Here is a 23,071-nt window from a genome sequence, read left to right on the forward strand (position 1 = left end):
TAGAGTCCCCACCATTGAATCCATCTACACTTCAATATGCCTCGGAAAAGCAGTCAACATAATCAAAGACTTGCCCCATGCAGGTCATTCCTTCTCCCCACTCCCATTGCGTAGGAAATACAGAAGTTTGAAAGCATGCACCTCCAGACCCAGGTGCAGTTTCTTCCCCTTTACTATTAGGCTTCTGAAAAACCCTACCATAAGCTACTGTCCGATTCACCTTCTCTGCATTGTGGACATTAGACTTTGCCTCTGGAAGTAGTGCACTACAATGCTGAGAACCATATTCTACACTGTATCTTTCTCTTTGCTCTATCTATTGTAGAGCAAAGTTTGGCATGATTGCTTTTATGTGTAGTATTATTCTGATTTGATTGGATGACACACAAATCAAAGTACCCCAGTACATGTGACAGTAATAAACCTAATCCAAAGAAAATGTCATAAATTTGGGAGCTTTGAACAAATTATGTTAAATCATGTATTGTAATCATGTGTTTAAGAAGGAACTGCAGATGTTGGAAAATCGAAGGTAGAGGTTTTGGCCCGAAACGTTGCCTATTTCCTTCGCTTCATAAATGCTGCTGCACGCGCTGAGTTTCTCCAGCACATTTGTCTATTGTAATCATGTATTGTCTTTCCACTGACTGGAGAGCATGCTACAAAAGCTTTTCACTGTACCTCGGTACACATGACGATAAACTAAACTGAAGGTATGTCCCACTGTACTGTTGAAGACCTCTATAATTTAGAGGAAAGAGGACACTTTTTTAAATCTACTTGGTTTACCTGACTACCAGCCTCTACACAGGCAAACTGCCCAGCAGAAACTTCGCTAATTATGTTTTAATGGCTCGCGTCCTCAGAACGTATCACAGAACTGCACAGGGAAATGGATAGCATACAGAGGAGGTTTCCTACGGGTATCTTCAAGGAAAAAAAAAGATGGAGAGATTTAAGGAGAGAACACCACAGCTAAATACCCAGGCATCTGAAGGCACAGACACCAGTGGGGGAGGGACTAAAGTCTGGGGAGATGCCAGGTAGCAGTCCCGTGGTATAGATTGGAGAAGGATTTGCATTGAGGGGAAGGAGTGGCAGTGTGAGATTGGATGGAATAGCAGGAGCGACAGGGTTGCTGTGGTGGGGGTAGTGTGTTGGAAGAGGGGTAGAAGTGGTAATAGATGGGTGGCAGGATTGGGCTTTGGGACGGTTGGGATGGGTGAGCGAGGCTAAAGGAGGAGTTGCCATGAAAAGGGGTTTAGAGTGGCAGTAATACGGATGCTACTAACAGGGATGGGAGAATGTTGGAGAAATTGTGGGCGGCACAATGGCGCAGCAGCAGAATTGCAGACCTGTGTTCAATCGTAACTATGGGGGGCTGTGCTGTCTGTACAGAGTTTGTACATGTGGTTTCTCTGGGTGCTCCAGTTTCCTCCCACATTCTAATGAGGTGCAGATTTGTAGGTTAATTGGCTTCTGTAAATTGCCCCTACTGTGTAGCATAGAACTAGTTGGTCGGTGCAGACTTGGTGGGCTGAAGGACCTTTTTTCACTGTATTTCTAAACCAATTGAAGTGGTAGAGAGTTAGATTGAAAGTTTGCATTGACTGTGATTATAATGCGGTGCTGGGGTTGTATTGGGGGAGTGGGAGCTATGGTATGATTGCAATGAAAGAGGGCAACTTGGCAACACTTTACATTTTGTTGGTACGTTCAATAAGTGACACACAAGAAATCAACACACATCAGGTGACCTGGCCACTGGACATCAGAGTATTGATCTCCTAGTTTGCAAAGTAACTTGAAGAGTAGATTCTTCTTTGGATCATCACAATAATAGGATCAATCAGCAAACAATTGAATAAAAGCCATATATATATATTGTCATATTTCTTATGCCATGTGTTATTGAGTGTGTGTCAGCTCTCTGGGAATGTTTCCATTTATTTCCCTGGAACCGATTCACTCACATGCCCAGCAACTAACCCTCATCCCTGATTTTCCTGCCATTCCCTGTCTTGGGATGATTCACAGTGGCCATTTAACCTATCAGTGCGTAGCTAGGATGTGGGAGGAATCAGCCAGGAACATTCGTGGTCATGGGAAGAATATGCAAAATCCACATTAACAACAGTAACAGATCAGACTTTGGCTGCTGGTCCTGTGAGGCAGTGACTCTACTCGCTGCATCACCATGCTAGACCCAGACTGATGCAGTGGGACCATCTTGATTCAAATGTAAACATCTACCAAAAATAATAAGAGACAACACCATAACCTTAAGTAAAATCATGAATGAAGTAAGCATACAAACCCTGTGCTTTCTTGCATGGATTAAGCAGACTAAATCAGTATTCTGAAATTATATATGAAGCAGATCAGGCAACAAATGTGGAAAAAGGGTTAAAAGTTTGCAGGTACTTCATCAGATCCTTGCTATCCACACTAAAGACAAATCCCAGGCAAACACACAAAATCAACAGATACAAGGTCTATGTCCTGGTGGCCAAAAATTGACTTGTCGCATGTATGTAGCGAGACATTGAAGTCGGGCCTCAAGAAACAATGATAATGGTGGAGTAGAATTCATAATAAGACATAGGAGCAGAATTAGGCCATTCGGCCCATTAAGTCTGCTCCGCCATTCGATCATGGCTGACCTATTTTTCCCTCTCAATCCCATTCTCCCTGTAAGTTTTGACCCGCTTACAAATGAAGAACCTATCAATCTCTGTTTTAAAAATATCTAATGCCTTGGCCTCCACCGCTGTCGGTGGCAATGAATTCCACAGATTCACCATCCTCCAGCTAAAGTAATTCCTCCTAATCTCCATTCTAAAGGTATATCCTTTTATTCTGAGATCAAGACTGTCGCACTACTGGAAACATCCTCTCCACATCCACTCTAACCAGGACATTTATTATTCCATTTTTTTCAATGAGATCCCTCTTCTAAACTCCAACGAGCACAGGCCCACAGCCATCAAATGCTCCACATAATATTAACTCAATCATCTCCAGGAACATTTAAACCTCCTCTGGAACCGTTCCATTGCCAACACATCCTTATTCAGATATGGTGCCCTAAAACTGCTCATAACATTCCAAAAGGACACAAAGTGCTGGAGTAACTCAGTGGGTTAGGCAGCATCTCTAGAGAACATGTATAGATTGTGTTTGGATCTTCAGTCTGAAGAAAGGTCCCAATCTGAATCAACATCTCTCCATGTTCGCCAGAGATGCTGCCAGACCCACTGAGTTACTTCGAAGATGGACACAAAAAACTGGAGTAACTCCACGGGACAGGCAGCTTCTCTGGAGAGAAGGAATAGGGTAAGAGTTAGCAGGGATCTTGATATGAAAGTGAGGATTGGCAGGGATGGGATAGAAGAAAAATAATTGACAGAAATACAAAGTGAGAAGGGTTTGGTTAGAGGAAGTGCTGAAAGGAATGGAGGCTGGGATGAATGAAGTTTAGGGAAAGGATATGGCAGGAGAGGGAGTTTTCAGGGATAAATTGGGTAAAGGTTGGTTGGTGGGATTGCAGTGGGAGAACGGAATGTTTGGAAGGGATACAGTGGGTGATAGGGATGAGGTAGGAAACGTGAGGGGAAGGATAGGGGATGACGGGTGTGTGGGGGTTACAGTGGAGGGTAGGGACAAGGGAGATGAAAGGGGAGAGAGGATGGTGAATGTTGGGGAGTTAGTGAGGTGACGGAGAATGATGGGTCAACAGTGAAAATGAGTAAGGAACTAGAAGAGGGATTGAGGAGAGGGTGCAGGATGAGGGTGTTGGCGGTAGGGGAGTGGGTGGAGGGTGAGGGGATGATGAGGTGACTGGGTGGAGGGTTGAGCACGATGGAGTGATCGGGGGGAGGATAGGGGAATGAAGGGAGGTTAGGGGTTACATGGAATGAAGGGAGGACGAGGGAGTGATGGGAGGGTGAGAGGAGGGTGGAGATAATGAGGCGAAGAGGTGGTGGGTTAGTGAAGTGAGGGTTAGAGGTGATGAGGGAGGATTGGGGACTGAAGAGGGGGTTGGAGGTGATGACGGGGGGGGGGGCTGGAGAGGGTTGGGGTGATGAGGGGGGAATGGGGAGAGAGGGTTGAAGGTGATGGGGTGGAGTGGAGGTGATGGGGAGGAGTGGAGGGGGTTGGAGGAGATGAGTGAGGATTGGGGAGTGGAGAGAGGGTTGGGGTGATGAGAGGGGAGAGAGAGTTGGGGTGATGAGAGAGGATTGAGGAGGGGAGAGAGGGTTGGAGGTGATGAGGGGAGAGGGGGTGATGGGGGAGTAGTGGAGGGGGTTGGAGGAGATGAGGGAGGATTGGGTAGTGGAGAGAGGGTTGGGGTGATGAGTGAGCATTGGGGAGGGGAGAGTTGATTGTAGGAGATGAGGGAGGATTGGGGAGGGGAGAGAGAGTTGGAGTGATGAAGGAGGATTGGGGAGTGGAGAGAGGGTTGGAGGCGATGGGGGAGGAGTGGAGGGGGGTTTGAGGAGCATTGGGGAGTGGAGAGAGGGTTGGAGGCGATGGGGAGGAGTGGAGGAGATGAGGGGGGAGTGGGGAGAGGGGTTGGGGTGAGGAGGGAGGATGGGGGAGGGGAGAGCGAGTTGGGGTGATGAGGAGGAGTGGAGGGGGTTGGAGGAGATGAGGAGGATTGGGAGTGGAGAGAGGGTTGGGGTGATGAGAGGGGAGAGAGAGTTGGGGTGATGAGAGGATTGAGGAGGGGGAGAGAGGGTTGGAGGTGTGGAGGGGAGAGGGGGATGATGGGGGAGTGTGGAGGGGAGTTGGGGGAGATGAGGAGGATTGGGTAGTGGAGAGATGGTTTGGGGAGTGAGAGAGGGTTGGGGAGTGGAGGGATGATTGGGGAGTGGAGAGGGGTTGGGGTGATGGGGAGGAGGAGTGGGGAGTGGAGAGAGGGAGGGTGGAGGTGATGGGGGGAGGAGTGGAGGGGCTTGGAGGAGTTGAGGGTTGGAGAAGGTGGGGTGGGAAGGCGAGCGACGGGTGAATGAGCGAGCAGGGGGGGGGGAGGGTGATGAGAAGTGAAGGCGACGGGTGGGTGGGTGAGGAGAGGAGAGGGTGGGGGAACCAGCTTGAGCCAAACCCATGCAAAGCTCCACTTCCTCAGAATAGGTGACGTCGGGCGTGGAGAAGAGGAAGAGGGGAGAAGGAGGGGTGGGAGAGGAATTAAAGAGCGGGAGGAAAGAGCCGGCGTTGGAAGAGCGAGCGAGCGAGTGAGGGAGGGAGCGAGGAAGCGAGGAGCCGGGGGCCGCAGCCGGGTTGAGTGAGCAGAGTGGCGGCGAGGGAAGGGAGGCCAGGACCGGCAGCAGCCCCGCTCGGCCGCGGCCCGCCTCCGCCTCCGCCTCCACCAGGGCAGCGGGAGGGCACAGGCCGGGCTCCGGCCGCCCCCAGCCCCGCCATGGCAGCCAACATGTACCGGGTTGGAGGTAAGGGGCTTGCGGTGGCGCCGATCGGCCGGGCCGGGCTGGGCCGGGACCCGACCCGACCCGCGGGGGCAGAGAACGGGAGAGGCCGGGCTGCAGCCCCGGCCCCCAGTAACACACCAGCCCGGGCAGAGAGACACAGAGAACCTCCACCCACCATCGCCCCAGCTCTCCCCGCCCGACGGCGCCAGCACCTCCTCACCCCCCCCCCCCCCCCCACTCACACACCCCCCCCCCCCGGACCTACACACACCACACCGAGCCCCAAAACCCTCCCCCCGACCCACACCCCCCCCCCGACCCCCATCCAGACCTACACACCCCCCCGACCAGAACTCCCCCTCCCCTACCCCCATCCAGACACTACTACCCCCCCGACCCCCCCAAACCCCCCCCTCCCTGACCCCCATCCCACCCCCCCCCCCGACCCTCCCCGACCCCCACAACACCCCCCTCCCTGACCAGAACCCCCCCCCCCCCCCTAGACCCCCCCCCCTCCCTGACCTCAACACCCCCCTTCCCAACCCCCCTCCCCACCTCCCCACCACCCCTCCCTCCCGACCCCCCCCCTTACCAGAACCCCAACCCCCCTCCCCCCCCCCCACCCCCCACACCCCCCCCTCCCTCCAACACCCCCCTTCCCCACCCCCCCCCCATACCCCCCTCCCCTCCCATCCAGACACCAATACCTCCCTCCCCGACCCCCCCAACACCCCCCCTCCCACCCATCCAGACACCACTTCCACCCCCCCCCCCCCCCCCCCACTCCATCCCTAACTCCAGCATCCCCCCCCCCCCCCCCCCCCGACCGCAGCATCTCTCCCCCCCTCCGTGATCCCAACACTCTGACACTCTACCCCCCTCACTGACCTCAACACCTCCCCTCCCCGACCCTAACCCCGGTGCTGGCTCGAAGGGCCGAATGGCCCTTTTGTCTAACACCCCCCTCCCGAACTTCAACACACCCTCCCGGACCCCAATCAAACAACCCCTCCCACAACACCCCCTCCCCGACCCCAACGCCCTCCCCCTTCCCTGACTCCTGGATCCCCCCACCACGACCCCAAAACTCTCCCCCTTCCCCAACCCTTCCTCCCTGATCCCACACCTCCCCTTCTCCCAACTCCCCGTCCCCTAACACCCTCCCCCACCTCTCCGACCCCCATATCCCCACTCCCCAATCCCAACACACCCTCCCAGACCCCAACCCAACACCCCCCTCCCCAACACACCCTCCCCGACCTATCAGACTCCAACACCTTCCCCGACTCCTGCATCTCCCCCCACCACGACCCCAAAATCTCTCCCCCCCCCCCCCCCAACCCCTCCACCCCGATTCCACGCCTCCCCGACCCCAACACCTTCCAAGCCAAATCCACACATCCCCCCCCCCCCCCCCTTGGGTCTCCTGTTGTTTATCCCCCTTCGTGTCTGTCGTTGTACCTCCCCTTCACCGCTATCCCCTCTCTCGCGTGTCTTTTGTTGTTCCTCCCTTTCATCCCCCTCCCCCCCCGCCCCCCCCTCCACGTGTCCCCTCCTCATCCCCCCCCCCCCTCCTCCCGGTGTGTCAGTGTCCCTACCACTGAGCCACCACCCGTCCCTCAGCGTACCTCACCCCCCCCCCCCCCTTCCCAGTCCCTCGGTGCACATCCCTCCTCACCCACTCTCTTTGTCCCTCTCACCCCATCCCACTCACTTTCCCCAACTTACTTGGATCCCTAATCGCACACCCCCCACATCACCTTCTCTTTATCCCTGTCTTTGTCCTTTCTCCCCATTCCTCTTACTGTCTCTCTCCCTCTACCTCCTCTCCCGTTCCTCAGTCCACTTGCCCTGTCCTGTCACCCCTCTTCCCCTTCAATGAGATTACATCCTCTAAAATCAGGGGGAAATAGGCCCAGTCCATTTAATTTGCCTTCTTATGACAGGAATCAATCTGGGAAACCTTTGCTAAACGTTCTCTATTGCAAGTACATTTTTCTTTCGGTAGGGAGACCAGACCTGTACACACAGTATTCCAGAGCTAGTCTCACTAGAGGCTTAAAAAGTTGGACCAAAGTATTTCTGCTCTTGCTTCTCGTTCCTATTGTATGCCTCTGTAGTTGCCTGCTGAACCTACACATTAACGCAGTGATTTGTGCACAAGCACACCCCGTGTTTCTAAACACCAACATGTTTCAATCCCTAATCATTTAAGAGAATGGAACTTTATACTTGCTGCAGTTTTACAGGTCCATTCATGCAATAATATAACAAATATTCATTAAATTAGTAATCTGTAATACCAGGTTACCAGTCCACAATAGTTAAAAACTGAAGACAGTAGTGCAACTAAAATTACGTCTGCAGTAGATTATTGCCGAGGTTGTGGTTAGGGTTGTGCAGTGTTGTTCAAGACTCTTATGGTTGTTGAGATCCAATGGTGTGGCATGTTGAGCGGGTGACCAGGGTAATGTGGGTCGTTGATGAAACTCTCTGCCTTTTTGAGGCAGCACTTCCTGTAGATCCCTTTGATGGCGGGGAGGTCAGTATATTTGATGGATGGCAATGTCTACCACTTTCGGCATCCTCCTTTTGTTCCTGGGCGTTGTGTGTTACTAAACCAGGCCATGATGCACTCTACCATACACCGGTAGAGGTTCGACAGAGCATTTGGCATAGCATAAATTTACTCTTTGTTTCATTTTTTCCCCCAATGATTTCCCATTTAACCATTCACTTAGCCTGTCTATAGTTCCCATGCATCTTTCTCACAACCCGCACTGCCATCCAGCTTTGTATCAACAGAAGCTTATTCCTGTTATACATAACATACTTATGGAAAGTGTAAAACACTTTAATCTGTCATGTAAATGATTGATGTTGATTGTGAATAGCTGGGACCCCTGTACCGCTCCCCTAGGCATTAGTCATCATCATCTAATCTAAAATGAGCTGTGTATTTCTTCTTTGTTTTCAGTTTGTTAACCAATTCTCAATCTGCACCAGTATGCCACCGTATACCATGTGCTCGAATTTTGTTCAGTGACTTTCAGAGTGATACCTTTCCACAGACATGCTGAATGGTCAAATGCACCTCATCAACTGATTTGCCCGTATCTATTCTGCAAGTTACAACTTCAAAAACATCTTGGTTGTACTCAATCCTATTCCAATTTTCAAAGAGTCCTATAGCTCGTAAAACAGATTCCAGTATTTTCCCTCTGCCTGATGTACTGAACATAGATCATCTTGGGCTAATTGGGCTGCAATTCTCCAAGTTTCTCTCTTCCTCCTTTCTGAAATAGCAGGAATATATTTCCCACCTTACAGCTGATGCAAACCATTCTGGAACCTGTGGAATTTTGGAAGATGACAAACCTGTACATCCACAGCCACTTCTTTCTGAACCGAAGAATACAGGCCATCTGGTTCTAGGAGTTTATCAGACTTGTGTTCCATTTAAAGCAGACACAAAATGCTGGCGTAACTCAGTGGGAAAGGCAGCATTTATTTCCAGTTGTTCCAATTGTTCCATTTATTTGTCCAATACTCATTTTTTTAAACTAATCAAAATTATGATGTACACAAACACAAAATATTTAATTTCTGACTCTTACTAATTTTAGAATGGTGCAGCACAGGAATAGGGTGATTTCACGAAAGGTCACTGGAGCGTAGATCCACACCCACGTGGCCGAAAATCTCAAGTGGAGGACATGCTATACATACGGTACATGTTGGTGAATGGGAAAACACGCACTTTCACACCCGTTAAAAACCAGCGGACATTTGCCGTGGAGATTTAAAGGTCCAAAATATCGGGAATTATCGCGTTTGCTCGCTGCATTTCATCAATAAAGATAAAAAAGTCAATAATGCCTTACTTTTGATGAAACGCAGCGAGCAAACGCGATAATTCCCGATATTTTGGATCTTTAAATCTCCACGGCAAATTTCCGATAAGCATTTCCGCTGGATTTGCACCTTCAGCTCCCTCTTGAATTTACCTTAGTTTCTATCTTTTTTTTGGACTGTAAATTTAGGTAGCTGTGCCTCACGGTCACCCCGACTGGCACAGTAAATTGCAGCTCAAAAACTGGCCGTTTTCGATGTTTTTAATGGGTGTGAAAGTGCGTGTTTTCCCATTCACTAACATGTACCGGATGTATAGCATGTCTTCCACTTGAGATTTTCGGTCACGTGGGTGCGGATCTACGCTCCAGTGACCTTTCGTGAAATCACCCTATAGGCCCACAATGTCTACCGACATGTTGCCCAGACCAACCTGCACATAATCCATATCCCTCCATTCCCTACATATCATGCGCCTATCCAAGGCACATGTCCTATCGTATCTGCCTCCACCATTGCCTCTGGCAGCATGTTCCAGGCACTAACCACTCTCTATGTGGGAAATAAATATTGCCCCGCATATCTGCTTTAAACTTTGCCCTCTCACCTCAAAGCTGTGCCCGCTAGTATATTGATATTTTCATCCTGCGCTATTCTACCTATCCATGCCTGTTATTGTTTTATACGCTTGTATAACCTTTTTTACACAGCAACAGAAGTTTACACACCCTGCTTTATTTCTTGCAAAAGTATTCATCTTTCCATTTTCTTTATCCACAATTTGATGCCTTTTGCTCGGCACTGACACTTTCTTAATCTTTACTGCCTTCGTTGATACTGATACAACCCTTTCACATTTATCTAATGCTACCTATAACATGTCTTCATTGCCATGGTTGATGCACGTTTTCCCCTTTTGATTCCACTAAAGGAATAAATATTACTTGCAAACTTTTAAATTAATTCTTTATCTGTTAGCCTATGCTTGTTTACTATCAGAACTTTCAATGTTATTTCACTTTCTGTCAGATTCAACTTATCATAGAGTGATACAGTGTGGAAACAGGCCCTTTGGCCCAACTTGCCCACACTGGCCAACATGTCCCAGTTACACGAGTCCCACCTGCCTGCGTTTGGTCCATATCCCTCCAAACCTGTCCTATCGATGTACCTGGCTAACAGTTGCTTAAACGTTGGGATAGTCCCAGCCTTAACTGCCTCCTCTGGCAGCTTGTTCTATACACCCACCACCCTTTGTGTGAAAAAGTTACACCTCTGATTCCTATGAAATCTTTTCTCCTTCACCTTAAACGTATGTCCTCTAAACCAGTGAAACCTGTGTTTCATATCATCTTAGTTTATTTTATTCAGTTTGTATTAAATAACATATTTTTATATGACATTTTAAAATGTAAACATCACATTATACTATCAATTAACGTTCAATCTTTTTACCTCTCCCTCTTCCTGTTTCCTCTTAATCTCCACTCCCCTTCACACCTTCTCTCAAATTCCCTCCCCAACCTAATTCCCTCCTCAGTACTTTATTTGTCTCCTTCCCACCCCTCATCCTAGTCCTTCTCCCATCTTTCTTGTCCCCATTTCATCTGTATTATATTATCTCTGCCACTCGCTTGGCTCCCTTGTTCCTTTTTTGTGAAAGATTACTAATTCCTCTTGATATTGTGTTTTTCTCATTCTCTCAGTCAATATCTTTGCATGTCCGTTGTGCAGACTCATTACCCTCTTTACATCCCGAATTATTTATGATTTTCTGTATTTCTGCTGTTGTTGTTCTCTTGCCCCTTTGTATAATTTATATCTACGGTTCTACAAAAAAAAATTATTTCCCTACTTCTCGTCCCCTTGGTTTTGTATCCCTGCACCTCAATATCTGTGCGACTTTTTTTTTAACCTATTTGTTCATAGTGAGTGTGCAGCACTGGGCCAATATAACGTTTATTGTTCATCCCTCACTGTTCGCAAACTGTGTTGTTTGGTTGGGCATTTAAGAGAAGCTTTTATGTGTGACAGTGGTCATTTATTAATCAGACCATTGTCTGATCTCCCTCCATGAAACACATGAGAAACTGCTGTATGAACAACATACTGACAAATATTTGGACAACATCAGTGATACCAGGATTTTATTCCAGATTTATTTGATTCAGAATTTAAATTTCCCAGATGCTGTGGTTGGAATTGAATACTTTCTCCAGAACAGTTTTTTAGGCTCCTCAAAAGCTTATTTTAGTCATTTAACCACTGTGAACCATATCCTGTAAATATTCATTATCTGTATTCATGTACCTTTACATTTGTTCATCTGTACACGAATCTCACCTGCCATTTATTTAACTTTTCTTTGTGTCCTTGTCATTTTCTTTGTCCCAATCTGCCTTGAACCTTTCAGTGCCTGTCAAAAGCAGTCTCTCGCGTTAGGTGCATTTATTCTGCTGGGTGTGACTGCGACTGTGACTGTCTAATTAAGGCCTGTTTGAGAGAGAGAGAGAGAGAGGAATGGAGGAGCTCTGAAATGTAAGTGAGATCACAAAGTGAAATAAAACAGCACAGGTCTGTGTATGGAGGACGAATTATAGAGGGAATGTGTGTTTGCTTGGGACCTGGAGATGAAATGGGACGGATACCAGCGTGGAAAGGAAGTGATAGCAGTCTTGGTTGTACAGAGTTGGATTTTTTCAAGAAATTGAATTCAGTATAAATAATGTAGTGGGATGGGAATTTAGGAATTAAAAATGTATATTATTTTGAATTGGGAGAAATGGGCTTGTAGCGGAGAGGGATGGTCTATAGAGAGTGTACATCCCTGTGATGCGTGCAGTGTAGTAGATAACGTATTGTAGTTTAATTTATGGAGATTAAAGTAAGGTTATCTGGTTGGTGGTGGAAACAGTAAATAATCAATGGCATTGAGAGCCAAATGCTTTCGACAGCTGATAAGATTCCAAGGTGATCGATCGCTTCAGGACTCAAGCCGTTTTATTGCACCAAATGATCACACAATGGTGAAAATGCAGCGATTTTAGCTGCAAAGTTCATTGGAACTCGTACCTTCAAGTTTCCCTCGATTCGCATTGTCCTCGGTGAAGAAGAGCCTGAAGGGAAGCTTGGATGTTTCCATTCTATGTGTCAGCTATGCGGTTGAGTGACAACGCCCTTGCTTTAGGAAAGAAGACGGGTAAAAACCTGTTCCTATGCTGCAGAAAGTGACCTCAGGCGATACTACTGGGATCATGGGTGAAATGGCACTCACTGGTGCTCCCCATTGTGTGAGATCTTGCATCGTATCTGCCCTCTCAGGTGAAGATTAAGGCCTTTGTCACTTAATGATGACGAGCAGAGTGTTAACTCAGTGCCCGAGCCTCCATCATTTTAAACACTGAACTTATTGTTCTTTGTAATGTCTAAGTGTAGTCAATTTGCTTTGTTCTTATTCATTTTTGGGACCTGGGTGTCAGCACAAGGCTAGCAATTACCCACTAATACAAACCCACTGACTCCCACAACTACCTCGTCCACACTTCATCCCACCCTGCTTCCTACAAAGACTCTATCCCCTACTCCCAATTCCTCCGTCTACACCGTATCTGCGACCAAGATGATGTGTTCCATACCAGGACATCCGAGATGTCCTCATTCTTTAAGGAACGGGGGTTCCCCTCTCCCATCATAAATGAGGCCCTCACCCATGTCTCCTCAGTACCCCACAGCTCTGCCCTTGCTCCCCTTCCCCCTAATCGCAACAAAGTCCCCCAGGTCCTTGCCTTTCATGCCATCAGCTGTTGCATACAACACATAATCCTCTGATATTTTTGCCACCTCCAACGAAATCCCAACATTAGTCACATCTTCCCATCTCCACCCCTTTCCGCCTTTGTCTCCATTGTCAGAGTGAGGCTAAATGCAAATTGGAGGTACAGCATCTCATATTTTGCTTGGGCAGTTTACAGCCCAGTGGTATGAATATTGATTTTTCTAACTTCATAACCCTGGCATTCCTTCTCTCTCCATCCCTCTCCCATCCGTCACACCAGATTCTTGTTCTCACCCAACAAACAGCTAACGATGGCAATACAATTTCCTTTATCATTGTTACTTTTTTACATATCTTTCATTCTTTGTTCTTTATCTCTCTACATCGTTGTCTATATCTCTCATTTCCCTTTCCCCTGACAAGTCTGAAGCAGGGTCTCGACCCGAAACGTCACCAATTCCTTCTCTCCAGAGATGCTGCCTGTCCCACTGAGTACTCCAGCTTTTTGTGTTTATCTTCGGTTCAAACCAGCATCTGCAGTTCCTTTCTACACATATTCATTCCCAATTGCCCTTGAGAGGGTGGTGGTGCGAGCCCTTTTCGTCTCTGCAGTCTTTCTGTGAAACTGCCATTGGGGAGGGAGTTCCAAGATTTAGACCCCATGCCACTGAGGGAGAGGCAAAATATTTCCAGGCTGCGATGATGTGTGACTTGGAGGTAGTGTTTCCATACAGCTGCTGGCCACGTTGGCGTAGCCTGGGTTAGGAGATGGCACACACTGCTGAAGGCACTGTGCACTAGAGATAGAGGGAGTGAATGTTGATGGACGGCAGTTATCAAGCAACTGGCTGCTACTTTCCCTTGTAGTAGCAAGGTTACCTCATTTAAATAATTTTAATGACTGTAAAAATATTAAATGCCATGTGGCATTAGATATATCTTTTTTTAAATTAGATCTTTTTGCCATAAGCTCCAAGCACTTACTCTCAAACGATTTTAGTTAGCTTGAAAGGAACGGGAAGTTATAGCTTAGACGTTGCTCCACACTTTTCGTGGACAGTAAAGCAGTTTTGTGTGACATTTAATGATGTTTCTGAAAGGCTCAAAAGAGCAAGAACTCGAATTTAGTTTAGTTTATTGTCACGTGTACCGAGGTACAGTGAAAAACATCTGCTGAGTGCTAACCATTCAGAAAGACAATACATGATTACAATCGAGCCGTTCCCAGTGTAGAGATACATGCTGAGTGCAAGAATTGTGAACCAGTTTTACAGAAAGACAATACATCTTCTTGATTACAATCGAGCCGTTCCCAGTGTAGAGATACATGGTAAGGGAGTAACGTTTAGTGCAAGAATTGTGAGGCAGGGCTGGGTTTCTCTCTGTTTTACTGGGCTGAGACTTGGAGTGTGCTTCCAGTGCAATGTCCCCTGTTGTTGTGTTGCAACTTCATGCAGTTCTTCATGGGTAGGATTTCTGTGGCCAGTTTCTAAAAGGGCACATTGCAATCTTCTTGTTACTGGGTTGAGCCGCTGCCGAAAACAGAGAAATATAGAAACTAGGTGCAGGAGTAGGCCATTCGGCTGTTCGAGCCAGCACCACCATTCAATATGATCATGGCTGATCATCCAAAATCGGTAGCACGTTCTTGCTTTTTCCCCATATCCCTTGATTCTGTTAGCCTTAAGAGCAATATCTAACTCTCGTGAAAACATCCAGTGAATTGGCCTCTGTGGCAAAGAATTCCACAGATTGACAACTCCCTGGGTGAAAAAGTTTTACCTCATCGCAGTCCTAAATGGCCTACACCTTATTCTTAAATTGTGACCCCTGGTTCTGGACTCCCCCAACATGGGGAACATTTTTCCTGCATCTAGCCTGTCCAATCCCATAAGAATGTAATATGTTTCTATAAGATAGCCTCTCATCCTTCTAAATTCCAGTGAATACAAGCCCAGTCCACCCAGTCTTTCATCATATGTCAGTCCCGGCATACCGGGAATTAACCTGGTAAACCTACGCTGCACTCCCTCAATAGCAAGAATGTCCTTCCTAAAAATTATGAGACCTTAACTGCACACAATACTCCAGGTGTGGAAAAGATGGAAGAGAGGTGAGAGAGTGATCCCTGAGCATCAGAGGGGACCTGGACGGGGGAACAGTTTGTGTTAATAAATTATAATTCTGAAAATGAGAATATTTTTCCCAAATAACTTTTATTTTTACGAGGATGTTTCCGTAACCGGCTTCCGTCTCCGCACTAGTATCCTATGGGATATTTGGTGCGGAGACGGAAGCCGGTTATGGAAATGGGGCCAAAAATTACCCATGAATCTGCCCATGACCGCACTACGTCTTTTTCGTCGAGTGCTCTATCTTGCTTGCTATAGGATCTTTGGTCCACACCCAATTGAGATTATCTATGAGATTGTGTAATCTCTCAGTATGGACAAAAAATGCAGTTAGAGTAGGAAGGAACTGCAGATGCTGGTTTAGCTAACATTGTTAGCAAACAGCTAACAATGGCTGTTTCCTTTATCATCGTTACTTTTTTGTATACCTTTCATTCATTGTTCTATATCTCTCTCTACATCACTGTCTTTATCTCTCTTTTCCCTATCCCCGAACTAGGCTGAAGAATGGTCTCGGACCGAAACATCACTCATTCCTTCTCTCCAGAGATGCTGCCTGTCCTGCTGAGTTACTCCAGTATTTTGTGTCCCTTTGCAGTTAGATTGTTGACCCTTGAAAGTTCCGGGGGAAACGGTCACTAAAACGTCGTTGTTAAGTGAGAAAATAAAGAATATTGTTTTTCACACCAGTGTAGATGAAAATCTCACGGGTGACATTTTGTTAATGTTGCATTAATGTTCACATCATTTTGAGGATAAAAAGCGCTTGGAAGAGCAAGAATCCCGCCAAAAAATGGTAACAATCTTCCTAAGAGAACACTGGATCCAGAAATATTCCAAAAATTGTCTCATGGTTTTTCAACCGTGCAAATCTTTTGCTTTAAGACTTTGTCAGCTTCTGCCTGGGCCGGGATCCTTATGGTCAGCTGAACACCACCTACCTCCAAAAATCCAGCACTTCCTCAGCACAGTATTGGAGGTCAACATTATTCTTATTACACCACAGCACTGTTGGACCACAAAATTATTTTAAGCCCTGGTGCAGGTTTAGAACTCAGAGTCTCCTCAGTGAAACGAGCGGCATGCCCAGATTACGCGTGTAAATGGATCTGCCTCGTGTTGTACACAGCAGGTGATGCCTTGCTGTCCTGGATTCCAGTATTCGGGTCGTACCCCACTAAACCAGTCCTCCTCTCCCTTCCCCTCTCTTGTGTTTTGGGCCTTCCTAATGGGCCTGTCCCACTTAGGCGACTGCTAGGGACTAGGTTTAATGAAATTCACCTACGACATCTGGCGTCAACCTACGACAATGCCTGAGAAAATCTACGACAGCAAAAATTGTCCCCACTGTCGCTGAAAAATTTTCAACATGTTGAAAATTTTGCGGCAGTCGCCTGTAGTCACCCAAAAAATCGCCTAAGTGGGACAGGCTCATTAATCTCCATTCGGTCGGGAATTTGAACACTTAAGAAATTCCACTTCTTTTCCTTTCTGTCTGCATGGTACGATTTGGGACAACATTTGTATATTGTAAGCAAGAGATGAACAGCATTAGAACCTCTTGCTGTTCATTGGAGTGATGAACTTGAAACCAATCTGGCTACAGAACACATTTGCTGAATGGATAGGAAAACTTAATAAGTACATAAGTGATAGGAATAGAAATAGACCATTCGGCCCCATTAAGTCTACTCTACCATTCAATCATGGCTGATCTATCTCTCCCTCCTAACCCATTCTCCTGCCTTCTTCCCATAACCCCTGACACCCATACTAATCAAGAATCTTTCTATCTCTGCCTTAAAAATATCCATTAGCTTGGCCTCCACAGCCTTCTTGGCAATTAATTCCACAGATTCACCACCCAGTGACTAAAGAAATTCCTCCTCATCTCCTTCCAAAAGGAACGTCCTTTAATTCTGAGACAATGACCTCTGGTCCTAGGCTCTCCCACTAGTGGAAACATCCTCTCTGCATCCACTCTATCCAGGCCTTTCACTATCCGGTAAGTTTCAATTGTCACCTCATCCTTCTAAACTCCAGCGAGTACAGGCCCAGTGCTGTCAAAAGCTCAAATGAGTGGTATGGGTCAAACACAGGCAAATGGAACTTGGGCATCTCAATGAGCATGGACAAGTTGGGCCTGTTTCCGTGCTGTTTGACCTGTGACTCTAATTTCAACTGCGTTCAGCCTTGGGGAATTTAAAAGGAATGACAATTTAAAAAATCTTGTCAAACTTGCTGAATGCAAAGCCATCACTCAGTAAGTTTGTCTCAACTGCGTGTTGTGATTATGTTTCTTCAGCCCAGTTTTTGGTCCTACCTGTGACTAGCACGATTAGTCAATGCTTTTGATGTGACTTCCTATATGGCATTGGAATAAAATAAAGGGTTTTTCTCATCACATCAGGTAGTCCAGAACAATATTCCAGCATGAGACTCCCCATTGCTCAAGTCTGCAAGTTAATTGTGTAGTTGAATGTCCAAATTGACGGTGTTGTTTTTGCCTGCGTAAGACTAATTTTTAAATTTTTTTTCTAGATTGCGTCTTCTTTGAAAACTCTTCAAGCAATCCATTCTTGATAAGGAGAATTGAGGAATTGAACAAGGTAACCACTTGCATGTTGAAACCTTTAGACTTTAGAAGTACAGTGTGGAAACGGGGCCGTCGACCCACCGAGTATGCGATGACCAGCGATCCCCGTACAATTACACTATCCTACACACCTGGGACAAATTTTACTGAAGCCAGTTAACCTACAAACCTGTACGTCTTGGAGTGTGGGAGGAAACCGGAGCATCCGGAGAGGGTATAAACTCCGTACAGATAGCATTCGTAGTTAGGATCAAACCTGGGTCTCTGACACTGTAAGGGAGTAACCCTACCACTATGCTGCCCTCAGCCCTTTACTATATGTTGTTTTCAGTCAAACCAAAGGATCCTTGTTGTGGCCTTTTACGGGCACTTAACTAAGAACCAATCTATAGGTGTTCAGGGCTTACAAAATATCTAAATTTTCAAAGGGTTTTACCGTTTAACACTTGTAACAGATTTGCATCTCCTACCTGAAGTGCAACCATCATGTAGTGTCTTCCCTTTGACAGTACTGTTGGATCCTGTCATTAATACTAGATTATTAGAATCTCATAGTCTATGTGCTTCACCATGTGCTTATTAATTTAACTCTCCGTCTGATTTATTTTCAGTGTAGTAGAGAGATTCAGAGTTATAGAGATGAAACTTGCAAAACATATGCTTTGACCCATCTAGCCTGCACTGATCATCAAACAGCTATTTGCATTAATCCCCTTTTTTCAATTCTCATCATCACATTGCCATCAGCTCTCCCCAGAGTCTATAATTTACCTACACATCAGCGTCAATTAATTTACCAAACTGCTAGTCTTTGGGATGTGGGAAGATACCTGAGGAGTCGAGGAAACCCACGTGGTCACAGGTTGAATGTGCAAACTCGGATAGCATCTGAGATCAGCATTGAATCCGGGTCTCTGGTGCTGAGAGGCACCCTCTACCAGCTGTGTCACTGTACTGTTCAAATGGTTTTACTGTATTGTTGGGTAAGGAGGATTAAGATTGGAGGTGCAATTATTTTAGATAGTTCAACCGCCGAGAGCAGTGAGTAACTAGGCCAAGATATGTCAAACTTTCAGCTGTTAGATTTAAGGACATGGAGATAGTGAATATCTTGTCTTTCTTCACTGATATAGAGGAGGCTATTCGGCTCTTGAGGCCTTTTAAGAGGAGTCTAAACAACCCTATTTCACCACTTTCCACTGGCCAAAGCTGCTTCTCGCTCACCTACCCAACTGATTCACCTGCCAACACGAGGGAAAATGACAGTCACAGATTAACAGGCATATTGGGGAGGAAGGACAGTGCAGTGATGGAGATTGCATACATTTCCCATGTACTGCATTGGAAGTCAGGATCCAACGTGTATGGTTGATATATACAGTCAATATAAAGAGCACGATACAAAGTTTAACTTGCTGGTAGAACAACGTTTCATCCTCGTTGCTGCCTTCATTAAAAGGTGCTCTGTGTAGCTCAATCTGTTATTTGCGTCTAACAACAACAAAACCAAAAGCAAGACTGCAACATCAGTCATCACTTTTGAATGACTTCAATAAAACTAGTAGCTTTAAATTGGGTAAGTATATTGGGTAACTAAATAAGGAAGTGGACAGTGAAGCAGGACCACAACATATTTAGCTGAGTGTTTACATGGTGTTTGGGTGCATGTTTACAACAGAATTGGTGGTATTGTGCACAGTGAAGAAGGTTGCCTAAGGTTACAGCAGGATATAGATCAACTGGCAATGTGAGCAAAGGAATGACAGGTGGGACTTATCCCAGACAAATACAAAGTGATGCATTTTAGGACATTAATGAACCGGATTTGATAAGGGAACTCGAGGTAATGGAACCATCAGAAGGTAGTGACCATAATATGATAAATGTAATCTGCAATTTGAGAGGGAGAAGGTAAAATCAGAAGTGTCAGTATTGCAGTTGGACAAAGGGGACTATGGAGGCATGAGGGAGGAGCTGGCCAAAGTTGACTGGAAAGGGATCCTAGCAGGGATGATGGTGGAACAGTAATGGCAGGAATTTTTGGGAATAATCCAGATAATGCAGGATCATTTCATTCCAAAGAGAGAAAAGATTCTAAGGGGAGTAAGAGGCGACCGTGGCTGACAAGGGAAGTCAAGGACAGTATAAAAATAAAAGAGAAAACGTATAACATAGCAAAGATAAGCGGGAAGCCAGAGGATTGGGAGACTTTTAAAGAGCAACAGAAGGTAACTAAAATGGCAATATGTGGAGAAAAGTACGAAGGTAAGCTAGCCAAGAATATAAAGGAGGATAGTAAAAGCTTCTTTAGGTATGTGAAAAGGAAAAGATTAGTTAAGACAAATGTGGGTCCCTTGAAGACAGAAACTGGTGAATTTATTATGGGGAACAAGGAAATGGCAGACGAGTTGAACAGGTTCCTTGGTTCTCTCTTCACAAAGGAAGACACAAACAATCTCCCAGATGTACTAGGGGACACAAGATCTAGGGTGACGGAGGAACTGAATGAAATTCACATTAGGCAGAAAATGGTGTTGGGTAGACTGCTGGGACTGAAGGCTGATAAATCCCCAGGGCCTGATGGTTTGCATCCCAGGGTACTCAAGGAGGTGGCTCGAGAAATCGTGGACGCATTGGTGATCATTTTCTAATGTTCTATAAATATTGGATCAGTTCCTGTGGATTGGAGGGTAGCTAATGTTATCCAATTTTTTAAGAAAGGAGCGAGCGAGAAAGCAAAGAATTTTAGACCGGTTTGCCTTGCATCAGTGGTGGGGAAGATGCTGGGGTAAATTATTAAAGATGTAATAAGCGGCTCATTTGGATAGCAGTAACAGGATCGGTCCAAGTTAGCATGGATTTATGAAGGGGAAATCTTGCTTGACTAGTCCTCTGGAATTTTTTGAGGATGTAACAAGTAAAATGGATAAGGGAGAGCCAGTGGATGTAGTGTACCTGGACTTTCAGAAAGCCTTTGATAAGGTCCCACACAGGAGAGTAGTGGGCAAAATTAGAGCACATGGTATTGGGGGCAGGGTATTGACATGGATAGAAAATTGGTTTGCAGACCCAAAACACAGAGTAGGAATTAATGGGTCCCTTTCAGAATGGCAGGTAGTGACTAGTGGGGTGCTGCAAAGCTTGGTGCTGGGACCGCAGCTATTTACAATATAAATGATTTAGATGAAGGAATTAAAAGTAACATTAGCAAATTTGCAGATGACACAAAGCTGGGTGGCAGTGTGAACTGTGAAGAGGATGCTATGAGGATGCAGGATGACTTGGATAGGTTGGGTGAGTGGGCAGATGCAGTATAAATGTGGATAAATGAGGTTATCCACTTTGGTGGCAAGAACAAGAAATTAGATTGTTACCCGAATGGTGTCGGATTAAGAAAAAGGGAAGTGTAACGAGACCTGGGTGTCCTGTTACATTAGTCACTGAAAGTAAGCATGCAGGTATAGCAGGCTGTGCGAAAACATGACAAAACAGACCACAAGCAACAATAAGACTATATGTTTGGCATCAGAAATAGGATGGGTACCTGAAGATGTCATGAAGGATGCAGTAGTTTTCTAACCTCTGATAAATAGTAATTCACCTGAAATGATTGATTCTGCTTCTTTTGCCACAGTTGACCTTGGCCTGGCCTGCTGAGAATTTCCTGAACACTTTGTTTGCATATGCAATATATGTGATAGTTTGGTTAGAGAGGGCCATTTGGGGGATAGACGCTCTTGTTTCATATAAAGGGCGGCATTGTTAAAGTCCAAATGCATTTTTGTTTTTTTTAAGTTGGCAAGTTAATTGCAAAGGGATACCAATGGACCTTCGGGGGAAAAAACTCTTTTGGCAAGGTACACAGATAGGAAAGGTTTAAAAGGATGTGGGCCAAATGCGAGCAGGTGGGATCAGCATGGATTTGTCGTCATGGGCAAGTTGGGCTAAAGATCCTGTTTCCATGCTGTATGACTCTACAATTCTATGATACTGTATATGATTGTGTGGTAATATATTATGTTAGATTGAGAGATTGGCTGGCAAGTCCTAGACAAAAATGAGTTTTAAAGGATAGGATTTTCCTGCAATAATATCTCAAAATATAATAGTTTGTTTCAGAGTGTTAGGACTGGGAAACTATGTTCGCTTGGACAAGTTCAATGTGCATGTGAGGGGAAAAAAGAATGCCCAGTATTTCCACACCCTTTTGTGGGAAAGTGCAATAAAAGAGATTTGTGCATTTAAGTTTAAGAAGGAACTGCAGATGCTGGAAAATCGAAGGTAGACAAAAATGCAGGAGAAACTCAGCGGGTGAGGCAGCATCTAAGGAGCGAAGGAAATAGGTCAAAACCCTTCTTCAGACTGTGCATTTAATTGCGCTTTTATCAGGGTAGTTGTGCAGTGCTGTTAAATGAAGGCTGAAGTGTCAAGGGACATTCATAGGGCATTAGTTTTAAGGAGCGGTGTTTTATTTTATTCTTGTACAACATCTAGATCAGGCCACAATTGGAATAGTTACACATTTTATTTGCTTGTTACTGTACATCAAAAATTTTCTGTGCATCGCAAGACCATTAATGGTGCATTTTGAGACTTAAAATATGCCACCTGCTCTTCCTTTGATGAGGCCCGGTCCTGAAGTTAGCCACAAATTCTATTGCCTCAGTAACTGAATGATTGGGCTCTTGCATTCGGGACTGGGTGGCACACACTTGGACATTCTTGTGCGGAGGCAGAGGGTTGGACAGCATGTCATTGATGGGGAGAGATAAGGCAGGAGAGGGTCCAGTAGTTGGTGGAGTTGCAAAGTATTTGGGTGTCCTGTTGTCACTTGGATGTCAGGGACAGAGGGAACTTCAGACCTGCCATTCTGGATGTTGAGTGAGGTCAGGAGTCCAACTGCATAGGGGGTGGGAATGGCTGTTGAATAGATTCAATGGTATGTTAGCTGTTGGTAGGTTCGAAACAAGTTGTACATTGAGACTGTAGTCTCAAGGATGACTTGCATCACAGAATGGCCAGTCAATGGGTGGCACATTAGCATAGCTAATAGAGCCAGCACTAGTGGTACAGGTTCAATCCTGACCTCCAGTGCTGTCAATGCGGTGTTTGCACTTTCTTCCTATGACCAAGTGAGTTTCCTCCAGCTGCTTTGGTTGTCTTCCCCACACCGAAATTTCAGGAAATAGTTATTTTCTCATCATCTAGATTGGTTGAAGAAGAAATTCCTGCACTTTTTTTCCCAAATTGTGAGTGCTTAATAACTCACAGTTTTGTAAATACATAG

At 45.9% G+C, this 23,071-nt stretch overlaps 1 protein-coding gene across 3 annotated transcripts in view; it reads left to right on the top strand.

The window, feature by feature from the left end:
* Positions 1–5,123: 5,123 nt before the first annotated feature.
* LOC129700464 (metastasis-associated protein MTA1-like) overlaps positions 5,124–23,071 on the top strand; it is a 126,797-nt gene continuing 108,849 nt past the window's right edge. Inside the window, exons 1-2 of one of the 3 annotated variants that reach the window (XM_055640970.1) lie at positions 5,124–5,450; positions 17,730–17,797. In XM_055640970.1, coding sequence (XP_055496945.1) covers positions 5,423–5,450; positions 17,730–17,797 — 96 coding nt within the window. In that variant the 5' untranslated portion in view covers positions 5,124–5,422. Of the gene's footprint in view, positions 5,451–11,802; positions 11,820–17,729; positions 17,798–23,071 lie in introns of those variants that run through there. The other 2 variants (XM_055640972.1, XM_055640971.1) reach the window with 2 other exon arrangements.

The sequence above is a fragment of the Leucoraja erinacea genome, chromosome 9 (genome assembly GCF_028641065.1).
Source record: "Leucoraja erinacea ecotype New England chromosome 9, Leri_hhj_1, whole genome shotgun sequence".
Lineage (NCBI taxonomy): Eukaryota > Metazoa > Chordata > Chondrichthyes > Rajiformes > Rajidae > Leucoraja > Leucoraja erinaceus.